This window comes from Erpetoichthys calabaricus, chromosome 8, assembly GCF_900747795.2.
Source record: "Erpetoichthys calabaricus chromosome 8, fErpCal1.3, whole genome shotgun sequence".
NCBI lineage: Eukaryota > Metazoa > Chordata > Cladistia > Polypteriformes > Polypteridae > Erpetoichthys > Erpetoichthys calabaricus.
Window position 1 is genome coordinate 134,632,016 of NC_041401.2, and position 19,329 is coordinate 134,651,344.

The 19,329-nt window shown below is 40.7% G+C and overlaps 1 protein-coding gene across 1 annotated transcript in view; it reads left to right on the top strand.

Annotated features, from left to right (window-relative positions):
• Positions 1–12,537, top strand: part of LOC114656085 (small ubiquitin-related modifier 3) — a 34,493-nt gene extending 21,956 nt beyond the window's left edge. The window contains exon 4 of the mRNA XM_028807492.2: positions 11,265–12,537. Within this exon, the coding sequence (XP_028663325.1) occupies positions 11,265–11,327 (63 nt within the window). The 3' untranslated portion in view covers positions 11,328–12,537. The remainder of the gene's footprint in view (positions 1–11,264) is intronic.
• Positions 12,538–19,329: the final 6,792 nt, after the last annotated feature.

A 19,329-nucleotide genomic window follows, 5' to 3' on the forward strand; every position in this document is an offset into this window, starting at 1 on the left:
TCATTTTTTCCCTCAGAATTCTACACACAACACCCCATAATGACAACGTGAAAAAAGTTTACTTGAGGTTTTTGCAAATTTATTTAAAATAAAAAAACTGAGAAATCACATGTACATAAGTATTTGCTCAATACTTTGTCGATGCACCTTTGGCAGCAATTACAGTGTCAAGTCTTTTTGAATATGATGCCACAAGCTTGGCACACCTATCCTTGGCCAGTTTCGCCCATTTGTCTTTGCAGCACCTCTCAAGCTCCATCAGGTTGGATGGGAAGCGTCGGTGCACAGCCATTTTAAGATCTCTCCAGAGATGTTCAATCAGATTCAAGTCTGGGGTCTGGCTGGGCCACTCAAGGACATTCACAGAGTTGTCCAGAAGCCACTCCTTTGATATATTGGCTGTGTGCTTAGGGTCGTTGTCCTGCTGAAAGATGAACCGTTGCCCCAGTCTGAGGTCAAGAGCGCTCTGGAGCAGGTTTTCATCCAGGATGTCTCTGTACATTGCTGCAGTCATCTTTCCGTTTATCCTGACTAGTCTCCCAGTCCCTGTGGCTGAAAAACATGCCCACAGCATAATGCTGCCACCACCATGCTTCACTGTAGGGATGGTATTGGCCTGGTGATGAGCGGTGCCTGGTTTCCTCCAAACGTGACGCCTGGCATTCACACCAAAGAGTTCAATCTTTGTCTCATCAGACCAGAGAATTTTCTTTCTCATGGTCTGAGAGTCCTTCAGGTGCCTTTTGGCAAACTCCAGGTGGGCCGCCATGTGCCTTTTACTAAGGAGTGGCTTCCGTCTGGCCACTCTACCATACAGGCCTGATTGGTGGATTGCTGCAGAGATGGTTGTCCTTCTGGAAGGTTCTCCTCTCTCCACAGAGGACCTCTGGAGCTCAGTTTAGATGGCCAGCCAGCTCTAGGAAGAGTCCTGTTGGTTTTGAACTTCTTCCACTTACGGATGATGGAGGCCACTGTACTCATTGGGACCTTCAAAGCAGCAGAAATTTTTCTGTAACCTTCCCCAGATTTGTGCTTCGAGACAATCCTGTCTCAGAGGTCTAAAGACAATTCCTTTGACCTCATGCTTATTTTGTGCTCTGACATGAACTGTCAACTGTGGGACCTTATATAGACAGGTGTGTGCCTTTCCAAATCATGTCCAATCAGCTGAATTTACCACAGGTGGACTCCAATTAAGCTGCAGAAACATCTCAAGGATGATCAGGGGAAACAGGATGCACCTGAGCTCAATTTTGAGTTTCATGGCAAAGGCTGTGAATCCTTATGTACATGTGCTTTCTCAATTTTTTTATTTTTAATAAATTTGCAAAAATCTCAAACTTTTTTCACTTTGTCATTATGGGGTGTTGTGTGTAGAATTCTGAGGGAAAAAATTAATTTAATCCATTTTGGAATAAGGCTGTAACATAACAAAATGTGGAAAAAGTGATGTGCTGTGAATACTTTCCGGATGCACTGTATATCTTGATTATTACAAAATACTAATTCCAGACAGGCTTCACCCCGTGTTGGTGCTTTAACATGTAGTGTTAAACAGTCACTGATTACTTCTAAAAACTCCTGTTCTTGTGCTCCTCCATCTGCAAGGTTATCCCAGTTAATATTTGGATAATTAAAGTCCCCCATAACTATAAGATCTCCCTGTAAACTTGCCTTTTTGATATTACTAAAAAGATGTGTTGAAATTACTGTCTGACTTGAAGCGTTTGCAGTATGGGAGAAGTTCAAATAGCGCATGGCTGAGGGAGTGTGTGCTTGATGCTGTATACCGATAATTCTCTTTCCGATCAGCTGCTTGAAATCTGTGATTCCACACTTGGATACAGTACAGTGGGATAAATACTTGAAAGTAATAACGCTAAAGCTGCTATGGTATTTGGAATAGTTTGGCCATTCCATGGACCATTATATTGTTACAGGTTAATTATAATCAGATGCCTTAAAATAATAAACAATACAGTATGTGGTTAATTTCAGTATATTTGATAAAGCCGTCAGGGATGTGCATCTTAAAAAGAAAGGGAAACCACACTGGAACAAAAGCACTGCTTTGATGCTGAGTGCCGCCAGTTTACAAAACCGAGCGGAGAACTTGCGTACGGCGGGGATTGAGTTGGCATGAAAATGTGCATGACTTTACACCAAATTTAGTTTTTAAAAAATCGCGATGAATGTGTGGAAACGGGCGTACACAATGTTTTTCTGTGTACATACCGTTTATACATGAGGCCCGTGGTCAGTGTGTGACAATGTCTTTCCTGACCCATAAGTAACAAGTTAATTTGGTAACATTTTGTATTGGATATTTATGAGATGATCTGTAAAGCTGTCAGACTGGTATGCAACATACATTTACTTCAAATGTTTTGTGCTTTTTGAGTACTACATGCTAAAACAACTCATTATATACTGTACTTCTGTCAGTTTGTAACTTATTGGTTATAGCATGCTGCTACCAAATTCCCTTCATCCATCCATCCATTTTCCAACCCGCTGAATCCGAACACAGGGTCACGGGGGTGTGCTGGAGCCAGTCCCAGCCAACACAGGGCACAAGGCAGGAAACAATCCTGGGCAGGGTGCCAACCCACCGCAGGACACACACAAACACACCCACACACCAAGCACACACTAGGGCCAATTTAGAATTACCAATCCACCTAACCTGCATGTCTTTGGAATGTGGGAGGAAACCGGAGCGCCCGGAGGAAACCCATGCAGACACGGGGAGAACATGCAAACTCCACGCAGGGAGGACCCGGGAAGCGAACCCAGGTCCCCAGATCTCCCAACTGCGAGGCAGCAGCGCTACCCACTGCGCCACCGTGCTGCCAAATTCCCTTCATTTCCACCTGAAAACTGTATCATAACATTAGGAATTTGTATGATGCTGAAACAGAATGCTGGATTGCCATTATAGTGAAAGGGGAAAAAAAGAAAGCATACTTTTGTTGAACTGTTTTATTAACAAGTTGTGCATCCTTTTTGGAAGGTTAAAGCTAAGGAATCTTCTGATCTATGGTAAAATGAATCTGCAAATAACTTGAGATGGTGTGTTGTGTTTTTATATATATATAATATGAAGTAAAATGGCTTGAACACCTAAAAATCCATATAGCAGTGTGTAATATATATTGTCTACAATAATATCTTAATTGTTGTTTTAACAATGTGCGAGCTGAAATTATCGAGTATGTCACTCTGTGAAAAACAATCAAGAACATGCCTTGAGAGTCAACGCATTCATTGTCTTGTGTACCCTAACAGGATAGACTACTGCATGTGCACAAAGCAAGCACATAGCATGGTGAGTGGTACTACAAGTTAAGCCAGCGTAGCTGCCTAAAAATGAGTGAGCAAACAATATACTGCATAGATGGTGAAACAACCACCTCACAGAATATGAGGAATACAGAAAATTTTCAGGGATCATCAGTCCATGCAGGTCTGAATCACCCAAGGTATAAGCACAAAAAACACACGGTAAATTTTAGTTGAATCATTCTGTTAAGTGCCTTACGACGAGAAAAGCAACAGATGGCATGGCATAACAAACACTGTCTCCAATTACAATGCAAAAGATATGTTGCCATTTCAATAAGTCTTTGAGAGGGGTGAAATCAGACAAGTTTTGAGTACTTTAGAGCTAAGATGCGCACTGCCTGGCTGAAAATGTTTCAGTCAAACAGCTCTGCCTGAATTGTGTGATTATGCATCAGATTTTTGCTGATATGAAACTGCAGGTTTCACATTTTGCCTAAACGAACAGATTTATGGTCAGGCCGAACATCCAAGCCATACCTCCCCTTGACAGTGCATTTCATTGACGAAACCTGGCAACTTCAACACTACTGTTTGCAAACAACCTCTCTTCCAGAAGACCACACAGGAGACATCATTGCACAAGCTCTGAAAGATGTGCTGGCATCATGGTAATTGCGAGAAGACCACATGGTTTGCATGACAACAGAAAGTGGGCCTAATGTTATCAGTACACTACAGATTATCAACTGTAAGAGGTTTCCTTGTTTTGGACATAGCCTTCATATTGCCATTGGTGAATAGTTTGGGGTCCTCCATACAATGCAATTTAGATGAAATTGATCTAGTGCCAGAGCTCCATAGGTGTCAGCCTCCAAAAAAAAAAAAAGCAGTCAAAGGAATTATACATTTGTTTGAACAAATAATTATTTCTGTAAGAAGCATGTCTGTCAGGTGTGTTTTATTTCATAAGCCGTCTTGGTTGGGGGACCCTTGATTCCAAAGCACTTTTTTTTTTTTCTCTCTCTCCCCTTTCATTATTTAAAACACTCGCAGATCCCTGCCTTCTTGCATTGTTTCATCCTGAGCCTATAGCTGCAGAAGTTGGAGCAGGTGATGACACAATGGAGTAAAAAAGAAAAAGTCGTTTGGCAGCTATTTCTGAAAAGCACAGGAATTCAGAGGAGGAGAGTGTGTTGTGTGTCACTGTCCTGCACCTGAAAAATGAGGCTTAGTGTTAGGCTTCAGAACGACCAGCTTTGTTAAATCAACTTCAAACAGAAACAGCAAGTGTGTATTTTGAAGCTGGAGCTACCACTCCATGACGCACAAACACAGCAAACAAGCAGTGAATTCATTAGGCATTCTGCCTTGACTCCCTCCTTCAGTTTGGTCCCTTTGGCTCCAGAACCACGACTGGGATCAGATCGTCCTGGAAGAATGGGGACAAAGAGAAAGTGGGCTAGGTCATTGGTCAAATTAAAGTGCCCTGCGGGTCGGCGATTAGTCCTTGGCCAATGGATGCGCTGCATGGTGGGGCTGCAAACAAGTTCGTTGTCACAGTGTCGGTTTCAATGACCGACAGACGTGCTGCGCGACAGAGTTGCGAAATCGGCAGTGATGAGGCTTCTATTGCCGATGGGTGCACTACACATCAGGGCTGTGAAGTCGCTGTTGAAGCAGGACATGTAGCACGTCACAAGAGTCTCTGCACACTGCCACTGAAGAAGAGCTCAAGAGTTACTTGATGATACCTGAGGTGGACATTGATGTAGTTCCACTTGAGTAGTGGAAAACGCTAGAAGTACATTTTCCCCAATTAGAGAAATTTGCAGAAAAGTACCGGATGTCTGCCTCAAGCAGCCCTTCTGAGAGGGCTTTCAGCACCGGTAGAAGTATTGTAACATGTAACCTTGCTTCTCTGAAGCCAGATGCAGTGGACTGTCTGGTGTTTGTCACACAACTTGAAGTTTCCTCAGTAGAATTTTACAGTGTTATCGAATTTTTGTGCAATATGTGACAGAACTTGTTTAAAAATGCTATTTTTTTTTCCTGTGCAGTATTTGACAGACATTTGGATTGTTACACAGTAGTACAGTATGTTAGGTTTTTGTTCTTGCTTGTATGCTGCACAATTCACCTTACAGCCTAGCAGTTTGTTTATCCAGACTGTAATTGTTCTTGCCCTATAGTTCAGTTATGATTAGTATGTTGTTTAAGGGTAAGTGTCTGTTTAAAATGTTCTCATTATAATAGTTTTTTTGGTTTTAATGCAGTGTTTTGTGAAAATTCTTTAGGCCTCTTTGAAATGGTTTACTAATACTTGCACTGTTGGCAGTTAGTATTATTTTGACTGGTCATTTTTAACATTTTTGTGTTACTTGTGTTATTGTAAGTAAATAACTAATACCTGTTTTCCTTAACTGTTTCAGTTAATGTCATTAGTAAGCTGCAATCAATATCCTATTGACACGACCAAGCTAGATCAATAAGACTTGTACAAACACATTTTTAAAGGATGCAAAATATCATCTAATTATAGTTACCATCAAAGACCTAGAAAATATCGAGTTAAATTTTTGCCATTATCATTCACCCCTAAACCCATAACACTGGAGAACAGTCATCGACTTTTCAAATTTTTTTGTGTGAATTTATCATCCTATATCCAAAATAATTTGTTCATTCACAGTACATACAATTCAGTTTTGGGGTCATTGAGAGCTGGAGTCCCACAACAGCAAATGAAGTATGATTTTTGCTTGATTAATATTTGAAGACACTCAACCCAAATGTTGGCAGTGTGGAATGTTTTTATATATAGAGTATCCTTAATCTGAAATTCCAAAATTCTAAACATGACAGCACAAGTGGAAAAATCCTCACTTGGGGTTTCTTCTATGTGAAAATATGTAAAGCAGTTTATCTTTATAAATCTTGGTCATCTTGTAAATGTGATGCTGTGACCAGTGACACATGATTGATGATCCAGGAGGTTTGGGTATCCCTCAAGGCATCAACACATGGTCAATGGTATGGAAGTTTGGGGGATTGAAGACCCCTGTGACACGCTTCTTAAGCACTGAAACATAGTCAGCAAGTTTTGTCCCCTGTGAAACAACACTGTAATACCTGCACCACAGTTCAAAAGTGATGCACAACACTGTTAACAGGGAACATGTATTGTAGCACACCTCCTCTGCATTTTAAGGATTAATAGAATGACACTACTTAAAAGTTAACAAAAGCAGCTTCATTCTTTCTAGGTTCCCTTATTGAAATAGAAGTTCAGTAAATTGCTTGGATTACATCAGGAAAACCAGATGCTTCAGCAAATTGCCTTTTTGTGTTGTCAAAAAAATCTATTGTGTATGTTGTAAGAAGACGCTATATAGCGCCTGACCCGCCACAGATTGACACGGAGGCATGGGTAAAATAAAATTAATTTATTTTCTTCCCCATGTCCCACAAGCAATGCACAGCCCCAAGCACACTAAATCACACCAGTACAGCAAAGCACTTTCTTCTCCTTAGCACCACCACTCCTCCCAAGCAACCTTGTCCTCCTCCACCCGACTCTGGCCGCTTAGTGATGGTCGCTGGCTCCTTTTATCACACAGCACCCCCTGGCGGTGCCTGTGGGACCCAACAGGGCTGCACCCAACTCCAATTCCCATGGAGCCCCAAGGCACTGCTCCAACCCAGGGGAGTCGCCATCTAGCATCCAGGGGGAAGTATTGCACTGTCCAGGGCTGTTCCCCCTGAATATAGTGTGCAGGGGCGTCCCGGCTTGGCATGGACCCCAGCTGCCTGCTACAATGTATATTCACACCATGCAAAAACTGAATGTAACTCCTTAGTTGGTTGGTTAATTGCTTCCAGCACAGCAAGCGTGATGGAATGAAGGTTTGCTGAGTCATTCCTTACCTGTCAGGCAGTGACAAGAATTAGCCAATATAAACTAATGAAAAAAGGGTTCTTAAGTGCAAATATGCAGTATTGGCCCTCTTTAAATTGGAGCTAAAATAGTCTTATTATATTAAACTTCAATAGTGGCAAATATATGATTGTCGCATCAATTTATATTATAATGTAGCAAGTCTATAATGGCTACTATAAGCATAATATGGTGCAGCGCCAACACGGGATAAACAATGTGACTGATTGAACTGGCTATAGTAATGAGTACCACCAGCAAGAGCGATGGGCATGGTGTGAGCATTTGGCTCAAACCAATGACCACAGATGCCTGACTTGCCCTGAGGGGAATTAGAGAGAAGAAGGTGAAACTGTATGGTAGCATGGTTGGGTGAACATTGTGAGTGAGATTGGATGGAGAAAGTCTTGGTTCTAGTTCACCATGTATTCGGCCCTTCCAATGAGAGCAGTAGCAGCCAGTGGAGCTGAGTGTATGTGTTCCTTATTGCTAGAACAGCAGGGAAGATTTACATAGTTCAGTTCGCTGTTTCTTCAGAAATACAGGTGCTTCTCAATACATTAGAATATCGTTGAAAAGTGAATTTCATTAATTCAATTCAAAAAGTGAAACTCGTATATAGATTCATTACATGGAGAGTGATATATTTCAGGCATTAATTTCTTTTCATTTTGCTGATTATGGCTTACAGGTAATGAAAACTCAAAATCCAGTATCTCAGAAAATCGGAATATTACATAAGACCAGTAAAAAAATGTATTTTTAATACAGAAATGTTGGTCTACAGAAAAGTATGTCCATGTACGCACTCAATATTTGGTTGGGGCTCCTTTTGCATGAATTACTGGATTAATGTGGTGTGCCATGGAGTTGATCAGCCTGTGGCACTGCTGAGGTGTTATGGAAGCCCAGGATGCTTTGATTAGTGGCCTTCAGCTCGTTTGCATTGTTGGGTCTGGTGTTTCTCATCTTCCTCTTTACAATACCCCATAGATTCTTTATGGGGTTTAGGTCAAGTTTGCTGGCCAATCCAGCACAGTGATACCATGGTTATTAAACTGGGTATTGGTACTTGTCAGTAGAGGGAAGTATGAAGTGCTCTAAAATTTCCTGGTAGACGGTTGCTCTGACTTTGGACTTGATAACAGACAGTGGACCAACACCAGTAGATGACAGGGCTCCCCAAATCATCACTGACTGTGGAAACTTCACACTGAACCTCAAGCAACTTGGATTCTGTGCCTCTCCACTCTTCCCCCAGACTCTGGGACCTTGATTTCCAAATGAAATGCAAAATTTACTTTCATCTGAAAAGAGGACTTTGGACCACTGTGCAACAGTCCAGTCCGTTTTCTTCTTAGCTCAGTTAACATGCTTCTGACATTGTCTCTGGTTCAGGAGTGGCTTGGCAGAAGGAATGCTACAGCTGTAGCCCATGTCCTGAGTACGCCTATGTGTGATGACTGTTGAAGCACTAACTCCAGCCGAAGTCCACTCCTTGTGAATCTCCCCCAAATTCTTGAATGGGCTGTGCTTCACAATCCTCTCAAGTCTGCGGTTATCCATGTTGTTTGTGTACCTTTTTCTGCCACATTTTTTTCCCCTACCACTCAACTTTCCATTTATATGCTTGGATACAGCACTCTGTGAACAGCCAGCTTCTTTAGCATTGACCTTTTGTGGCTTACCCTCCTTGTGGAGGGTGTCAATGACTGTCTTCGTGACAACTGTCAAGTCAGTAGTCTTCCCCATGATTGTGTGGCCTACTGAACCAGGCTGAGAGACCATTTAAAGGCTCAGAACACCATTGCAGGTGTGTTGAGTTAATTGGCTGAGTGGAGTGTGACACCTTGAGTCTACAATATTGCACTTTTTCACTTTATTCTGTTTTTTTAAGATAATGAATTTTAAGTTTTCATTAGCTATAAGCCATAATCAGCAAATTGAAAAGAAATAAACACTTGAAATATCACTTTGTGTAATGAATCTATATACGAGTTTCACTTTTTGAATTGAATTACTGAAATAAATTAACCATTCGATGATATTCTAATTTATTGAGATGCACCTGTAGTTCTGTCCGTCACCATCCTTGCCTCCCTCGTTTTGAACCATTCTGTATGTCACATGTCTTCATTTCCTTTATCCTGAAAGAAGTCACTATAATAACAGTGGCTTGGTGGTGTTCATTATTAAATACACGTTATTTAGTTGATTTCCATACTTGTTTGTCCCCACAACTATATCCAAAATTCTCTCTCAGGCATTTTGGGTTAGGGATACTCAGTGTACATTATCTGTATAGAGACTTAAGTTGTGCTTTTACAGTTTGTTTATTTAAAGTTATTTGTAACTTTAATCTCTATCCGTTTTACTTCAAATGTCCACCAGCAAACTTTGTTTTAATTTCTGATTTGCTTTTTGTTTATTTTAAATTTTAAAGAAGTAGTCTTAAATCATTCTACATTGTTTGGGTTTTAGCTGGTGTACTGTAAAGTTTATATGTAGTTAGATTTATACAAACATGCTTATGCTCAGACTTAAGAGGGATAGTTTGCATACTTGGATGTGGTCCCTGACTGATTAGCATTCATATATATTTTATATAAAGTATTATGCAAAAGTTTTAGGCAGGTGTGAAAAAAATGCTGTAAACAAAGAATGCTTTCAGAAATAATAAATAGATTGTTTATTGTTATCAATTTACAAAATGCAAAGTGAGCGAACAAAAGAAAAATCTAAATCAATATTTGGTGTTACTACCTTTTGCCTTCAAACCAGCATAAATTCTTACAGGTACACTTGCACAAAGTCAGGGATTTTGTAGGATTATAGTCATGTGTATTATCAACCAATTATACCAAACAGGTGCTACTCATCATCAATGTCACACGTAGGTTGAAGCACAGTCATTAACTGAAACAGAAACGGCTGTGTAAGAGGCTTAAAACTGGGTGAGGAACAGCCAAACTCTGCTACCAAGGTGAGGTTGTGGAAGACAGTTTCATGTCATGGCAAGATTGAGCACAGACACATCAAGCTTATTACCCTTCGAAATCGGAAGACGTCCAGCAGTGCCATCAGCTCAGAACTGGCAGAAACCAATGGGACCCAGGTACACCCATCTACTGTCCGGAGAAGTCTGGCCAGAAGTGGTCTTCATGGAAGAGTTGCAGCCAAAAAGCCATACCTCCAACGTGGAAACAAGGCCAAGTGACTCAAGTATGCATGAAAACATAGGAACTGGGGTGCAGAAAAATGGCAGCAGGTGCTCTGGACTGATGAGTCAAAATTTGAAATATTTCGCTGTAGCAGAAGGCAGTTTGTTCATCGAAGGGATGGAGAGCGGTACAATAATGAGTGTCTGCAGGCAACAGTGAAGCATGGTGGAGGTTCCATGAACGTTTGGGGCTGCATTTCTGCAAATGAAGTTGGAGATTTGGTCAGGATTAATGGTGTTCTCAATGCTGAGAAATGCAGGCAAATACTTATCCATCATGCAATACCATCAGGGAGGCGTATGATTGGCCCCAAATTTATTCTGCAGCAGGACAACGACCCCAAACATACTGCCAAAGTCATTAAGAACTATCTTCAGCGTAAAGAAGAACAAGAAGTTCTGGAAGTGATGGTATGGCCCCCACAGAGCCCTGATCTCAACATCATCGAGTGTGTCTGGGATTACATGAAGAGACAGAAGGATGTGAGGAAGCCTACATCCACAGAAGATCTGTAGTTAGTTCTCGAAGATGTTTGGAACAACCTACCAGCCGAGTTCCTTCAAAAACTGTGTGCAAGTGTACCTAGAAGAATTGATGCTGTTTTGAAGGCAAAGGGTGGTCACACCAAATATTGATTTGATTTAGATTTCTCTTTTGTTCATTCACTGCATTTTGTTGATTGATGAAAATAAATGATTAACACTTCCATTTTTGAAAGCATTCTTTGTTTACAGCATTTTTTCACACCTGCCTGAAACATTTGCACAGTAATATGTAATTATATATATATATTTTTTTTTTTTTTTTTTCCTCTTTTTTTGCAGCTGGAGATGGAAGATGAAGACACTATTGACGTTTTCCAGCAGCAGACTGGAGGTGCATGTTAAAACTTCTCCTTGCTCACTAGGAACAGCGGACCTTGATCAGATGTACATCACTTTGCTGTGTCTTGCGTTTTTCAGAGATTCTTTCGAAGTTTAAATTCAATTCATTTATAAGGCATTTGCTGAGGGTTTTTTTTGTTTTGTTTTTTAAAATCCCCAAGTGCACCCGTGGGTACCAGGTTTGTGGCAGATTAGAACTTGACTGTTTGACAGTTGACCTATTTTTTAAGGGGTTCAAGAGAAGTCTTGAATCATACCAACAAAGGTTTTTGTTGTGGTCACCACAAGGCCTTGGGGTAAATGATGCTTTGAACAGTCATCATACGTGCACAAAATGTATTTATAAGGTACATAAAAGTATGAATTTGTTTCCCCTTTGTGGAATTAAATGCGGCTCCCCTTAAGTCCATTGTTGTTTTTTAAGCTATCCTCGCTCTTCTGACAATTAATTGTATGTTGTAGCAATATGCCACTTTTACATCTGACTGCAGTGGATTTTTTTTAAAACTACGTTTCTATTCTACCTTTTTTTTCCTTTTCCCTTTATCCTAATCTTACAGTTCTAATTGTTATCAGAATTATGTTATCTTTTCTTGTTGCATCAGTTTGACTGGAGTTAGCAAATATTGTAAAATGCTGAAAGCTTTTAGTATAAAAAATGGCTAAAAACATGTATGAATTGTAATCTCTGATTAAGACTATTTTTCAGGGGTGTGCCCTTAATCTAGAGATGCATAGTAATTTAAATGTTACTATTCACAAATTGGACATGGTAAATACAGTGAGTTGCAAAATCTAGTTTCTTTATAGGCCTCACTTTATTTAAGAAAAAGGTTTCTGTAGAAAATTAGTTCCTGTGTGTGTGTCTTCTCTTTCTCAGTCTGTTTTGTTTTTTTTCTCTCAGTGACCAGCCGAAAGTATAACATAGAACTCCTTTTTCCCTCCTTCTTTTCTTCCTTTATCTTAACAGGGCATTTATTTCTATTATGAAAACAGTTTCAGAAGGTGTTTTACCACCAACTTTGAATCTTTGTTTTTATAAATATGGAAATCATTTTCTCTCTTTTTTTCAGTTTGCTTTCTCATTTTACATTGTGGGGGGGTGGGGGGGGGGTTGAATGTTCCACTGATCCTGCCATGTATCTCTACTGATTTGTATATTATTTGTTGTCCTTTACTACTGTATACAATAAATATAGTTTGGTACTCAGAATGCCTGCTATGTGTCATCTTTTGGGAGCATATCCAGCATATATTAAAAATCCTCATCTGGGGAATGTAAAGTATGTTTTGCTTGCTCATTGAGTGGGTTTCTCCATTAAATCCATTAGTGCCTGGATGTTATCAGGTCTTAGGCCAAATCTTAACAACACAGATTGGCTGAGTATGTCAAGTTGGAAACTGTCTTATTAGAAGAGCAATGTCACTTTCTGCTTATTTAGTTTCATTAGATCACGCTTGCTGTTTATTTACTTGGGGAAAACATTGCTGCAGAAATGTGTGCTGTGATTTGAATGAAATGAATCGGTTACCTCCTCCAAAGCCACATTATCCAAAATATAAAATTGTGTAATGTTCTTTAGTTTAATGAATACTAAAATGTATGCTTCTAAAGAATAAACTGACAAGGTAGTGCCTTGACCCAAAAAAAGGAACACCTTTTTGCACCAGTACCATTAACATCAAAGAGAATTTCCATATCTTAAAGTACACAGTGAAGAGTGATGCCAGCAATTACACGATCCAGGCTTCAAAATGGCTTCAACCAAATGCAAAGTACAATGGTAGCATGGGCATATTCAACTTTGGATGGGCAATTTTGTCACAAAGTGTTCAGAGAGTGTTAATAAATATAAAAAAGCCCTCTTTTTAAAGCTTGCTTAGAATACTATTCTACAATAATAGATAGCAATAATAAAAATCCTCGGGTACTGTTTAGAGCAGTGGCTAAATTAACAAATGGAAATTCAGATCAACAGTGCAAAATACCAACAGATATTAACAGTACAGACTTTATGAACTTCAATGAGAAAATTAAAAATATAAGATCCCAGATCTCTGCATCACAGTACAAACCAAATACAGTACTAGCTTAGCAGACCCTGTCTCACATTGCATTCAGCACTTTAGTAATTTTAATCCTGTAACTCGGCAGGAAGTCCATCCATCTTCCAACCCGCTGAATCCGAACACAGGGTCACGGGGGTCTGCTGGAGCCAATCCCAGCCAACACAGGGCACAAGGCAGGAACCAATCCCGGGCAGGGTGCCAACCAACCGCAGCAGCAGGAAGTCTTAACTTTAATTTCTAAAATGAAGCCTACTACTTGTTCCCTAGATCCAGTGCCAGCAAAACTAGTAAAAAGTGCAATGAATGTTCTTGCAGTGCCTATTCTAAATATTATCAATAGTTCATTATTGCATGGCACAATACCTGAAGCACTAAAAGTGTCAGTCATTAAACCATTACTTAAAAAGTCAGACCTAGACCCACACATACTAAATAATTATAGGCCTATTTCAAATTTACCATTTCTCTCTAAAAATACTAGAAAAAGTAGTCGCCAGTCAGCTTCAGTCACACCTTACGCATTACAATTTATTTGAGAAATTCCAGTCTGGTTTCTGCACTGGTCATAGTACAGAAATGGCACTAACAGGGGTTGTAAACGACATTCTGATATCCTCTGATGATGGAAACTCCACTGTAATTATGTTGTTGGACTTAATTGCAGCATTTGACACCATCGACCATTCTATTTTACTGCACAGGCTAGAAAATGATGTTGGGCTTACAGGCACCGTGCTTGCTTGGTTTAGTTCTTACTTATCAAATCAATTCCAATATGTACAGAAATGTGCTGAGTACTCCATCATTATACACAGAAGTGTGATATGGTGTCCCGCAGGGCTCAGTACTGGGACATTTACTGTTTTCACTTTACATGCTTCCACTGGGATTTGTCATTAGGAAACAATGTTAAACTTCACACTTATGCAGATGACACCCAGTTATACCTTTTCATTTAGATCAAATGAAGTTTCTCCGATGTTGTTTTTAATTAGTTGTGTTAGTGAATTAAAGGAGTGGATGATTGAGAACTACTTGTCTTTAAATACAGATAAAACAGAGATGTTAATTGTTGGAGGGAATGACGCTGATCACAACAATATTTTGTCATCATTTACTTGGTTGGACTCGCCATTAATTTCACTGAATCCACCCACAATCTAGGAGTTATCTTTGACTCTTTAATATGTGCTTTAAATGACATGCTAAAGTTGTCTAAAACATGTTCCTTCCATCTTAAAAATGTTAGGAAATTAAGGCGCTTTCTGAATAAACAGGATTCTGAGAAATTAATTCATGCATTTATCTCTAATAAGATTGACTACTGCAATGTGGTTTTCACTGGATGTTCAAACTGTTCTCTAGACAGCCTCCAGTTAATCCAAAATGCGGCTGCAAGAATTATTACAAGAACAAGAAAATACGAACACAACTCCAGTTCTTAAATCCTTACACTGGCTCCCGGTTAAGTTTAGGGCAGATTTCAAAATCCTCCTTTTAACATATAAAGCATTAAATGGCCAAGGTCCAGCATACTTGTCTGAACTTATCCTGACTTACAAACCAGAACACACATTAAGATCTCAAGATGCCGGTCTGCTTATGATTCCAAGGATAATAAAATAAAAGTGGGAGGTCGAGCTTTTAGTCACAGGGCCCCTAAACTGTGGAATGGTCTGCCTGCTACTATAAGAGATGCCCCTTCGGTCTCAGCTTTTAAATCCCAGCTGAAGACTCACTACTTCAGTTTAGCATATCCTGACTAGAGCTGCTGATTAACTGTACAGACTGCATCTCTGTTGTTAGTCATTAGCACTTAAACATAAGTAACATGATAGTTATAATTGGATACTAACCCTCACCTATTCTGTTTCCCTTCTTGGTACTCAAATGTGGCACTTGGTTCCACGCCCCACCTGTTAAGTTGTTTTGCCTGCCTAAGGTAAAGTCATCCCTGATGGAGGATCACAGGAATCGTGGGAAAGAGGGGTCCTTTCATCAAATTGGCTGGCCCAGCGCTGTTTCAGCCGTGGAATGGCCAAATGGGGGAGGCAGCTTGATGGCCGAGGTCTCCAGGACTCTAAACAAATCCAAATCATATTATGTGATATCATCTACTGTTAAATTCTGCTCCATACTTCTAAAATTTTTATTTTTATACTGTATTGAGGATTTGTTGTGTTCTGTGTATTGTATTGTATTGACCCCCTTCTTTTGACACCCACTGCACGCCCAACCTACCTGGAAAGGGGTCTCTTTTTGAACTGCCTTTCCCAAGTTTTCTTCCATTTTTTCCCTACAAGGTTTTTTTTGGGGGGGAGTTTTTCCTTGTCTTTTAAAGAGTCAAGGCTGGGGGGCTGTCAAGAGGCAGGGCCTGTTAAACCCCATTGCGGCACTTCTTGTGTGATTTTGGGCTATACAAAAATTAATTGTATTGTATTGTACTTTGATATTTGTATGAGTAGATCCCCATCATGTACTATCAACATCCATTACAGAACAATCTGCTCTGGATTATTAGAGAACTGCATAGCTAGACTGAAAAGCAGAGAGTTCTCCTGCCTGAAGACATTTCAATAGGTGATCCAGATAATTCAGACGTTTAGCGTACCAAACATCTCTGGGGAAACTGCTTTGATTTCTGTTAGACTGCCCTTGGCAACAGGTTTGTTACTAGAGTTTTAAAGTCTACAGATTAACACACACAAAATCTCAATCTGTCAAAAAGTGAAAGGTTCCAAAGTGCACCTATTCTGCCAAAAACAAATGGTCTGTTTCACAAATTTGTTTTTGGAAGCAATTCTTGGCTGGTGTATGAATAACTTAAGAGAAAGGAAATGGATCATGAATTATGGGCAGAGAAACTCAGTCAGCCGGATCAGGTTTGAATTCCACAGTTTGTGTCACAACACAATAAAGCTGCTCATAGTAGGCAGAGCATGGACTTGCCTTTTTTATGAATTTTATGGCCTTCTAAACCCATCTAAGCCTTAAACTTTTAAAGTTGGCTTCATTTTTGTCTTTTTTTTTCTGTTACTTTGAGTGGCTATAATAATATCATCCTTCATTCAATATTCATGTGCTATCTCTCCAAATAAAGGTCAGATCTTTCTCTTTTCAGAATGTTTACACCTGGAGAATGAATTCTGTCGTACACTTGTTACAGCAGAATAAGCAAAATTTGGTAAAAATTTTTTTTACCAAAAAAGCACTTTGAATGTTTTTTTTTATTTTCATAGGTATTAGAATAAGCTTCTAAACAGTATGAAAGTGTTAGTGAGTGTATCAAACGCCCAGATAAAAACTGTTGTGAAATATGTACAGGTAAGTTAAGTTACAAACGCAGCACCCTGAGGCGCTTGTGCTAATCGCTGGAGACTTTAACCATGTGACACTGGACAAAACATTGCCTGCATTCTCCCAGTATGTGAACTGTAACACCCGGGGAAATAAGACTATTGATTTACTGTATGCAAACGTTAAAGACGCATACAGCGCCACCCCGCTGCCTGCGCTTGGGAAAGGAGATCATAACCTGGTTCAGCTTCAGCCTCACTATAAACCAAAAGTTAGAGTCCTACCTGTAACCACACGATCATTCAGGAAGTGGACCCCGGAGGCTGAGAATACTCTGAGAGAACTTTTTGGAACTACAGACTGGGATATCCTGCAGGGATCTCATAGTGAGAACATTGAGGAAGTTGTTGACTGCACTACTGACTACATCAACTTCTGTATGGACATTGTAGTTCCAGTAAGAACAGTACGCTGCTATGCTAACAACAAGCCATGGATTACAAGTGACATCAAGGGCCTTTTGAATCAGAAGAAAAGGGCTTTTAAAGACGGTGATCAGCATGAGCTCAAGCGCGTGCAGAAGGAACTCCGAGTCCAACTCAGGGCAGCGAAGGAGCAGTACAGGAGAAAGCTGGAGCAGAAGTTGCAGAATAACAGCATGAAGGAAGTGTGGGATGGGATGAAGATCATCACTGGCTGCAGCTCGAAGCGGGGTACCACCATTGAGAGAGACGTGAAGAGAGCAAACCAAATGAACAACTTTTTTAACAGGTTTGACCACCCTAACCCACTCTCACTCTCACCTCGGAGTACTGCACCCTCCACACATCCTTCTGCTGATACCAGCATAGGAGAGACATCCCCACCCACAATTACAACAGCGCAAGTGAGCAGAGAGCTGAGGAGACTTCGTGCCAGCAAAGCAGCGGGTCCAGATGGAGTATCGCCACGACTGCTGAAGGTCTGTGCATCGGAGCTGGGGGGTCCTCTACAGCGCATCTTCAACCTGAGCCTGGAACAGGGGAGAGTTCCGAGGCTTTGGAAAACATCTTGTATCACCCCAGTCCCAAAGGTATCACGTCCTAGTGAGCTGAATGACTTTCGGCCTGTTGCTCTGACATCACATGTGATGAAGACCATGGAGAGGCTGCTGCTTCACCACCTTAGGCCACAGGTTCAACACGCCCTTGACCCTCTGCAGTTTGCATATCAGGAGAAGGTGGGAGCGGAAGATGCCATCATCTATATGCTACACCGATCCCTCTCTCACTTGGACAGAGGCAGTGGTGCTGTAAGAATTATGTTTCTAGACTTCTCTAGCGCCTTCAACACAATCCAACCTCTGCTCCTTAGGGACAAGCTGACAGAGATGGGATTAGATTCATACCTAGTGGCATGGATCGTGGACTATCTTAAAGACAGACCTCAGTATGTGCGTCTTGGGAACTGCACGTCTGACATTGTGGTCAGCAACACAGGAGCGCCACAAGGGACTGTACTTTCTCCGGTCCTGTTCAGCCTATATACATCGGACTTCCAATACAACTCGGAGTCCTGCCATGTGCAAAAGTTCGCTGATGACACTGCTATCGTGGGCTGTATCAGGAATGGGCTGGAGGAGGAGTATAGGGACCTAATCAATGACTTTGTTAAATGGTCCGACTCAAACCACCTACACCTGAACACCAGCAAAACCAAGGAGCTGGTGATGGATTTTAGGAGGCCCAGACCCCTCATAGACCCAGTGATCATCAAAGGTGACTGTGTGCAGATGGTGCAGACCTATAAATATCTGGGAGTGCAGCTGGATGATAAATTAGACTGGACTGCCAATACTGATGCGCTGTGCAAGAAAGGACAAAGCCGGTTATACTTCCTTAGAAGGCTGGCGTCCTTCAACATCTGCAATAAGATGCTACAGATGTTCTATCAAACAGTTGTGGCGAGCGCCCTCTTCTACGCAGTGGTGTGCTGGGGAGGCAGCATTAAGAGGAAAGACGCCTCACGCCTGGACAAACTGGTGAGGAAGGCAGGCTCTATTGTTGGCATGGAGCTGGACAGTTTAACATCTGTGGCAGAGCGAAGGGCGCTCAGCAGGCTCCTATCAATTATGGAGAATCCACTGCATCCACTAAATAATGTCATCTCCAGACAGAAGAGCAGCTTCAGCGACAGACTGCTGTCACTGTCCTGCTCCACAGACAGATTGAGGAGATCGTTCCTCCCCCAAACTATGCGACTCTTTAATTCCACCAGGGGGGGTAAACGTTAATATTTAACATTATACATAGTTATTGTCTGTTTTTTTTCACCTGTATTATTATCATTCTTTAATTTAATATTATTTATTGTATCAGTATGCTGCTGCTGAAGAATGTGAATTTCCCATTGGGATTAATAAAGTATCTATCTATCTATCTATCTATCTATCTAATATGTCTAGTTTTACTGTTTTGAAGCAACACAAAAAACAGTTTGTCCCGGTTTTTTTTTTTTTTTTTTTTACTATTTTTGAGTAAGTATCCATAGTATATGTATCCTTTATTGAAGACCCCTGGCCTAGGTATGATTTGGAAAGGAAGATCTTCTCAAAATGTGTAGTTGGTAAATTAACTATTCTGCGTCTCCAAATTATAAC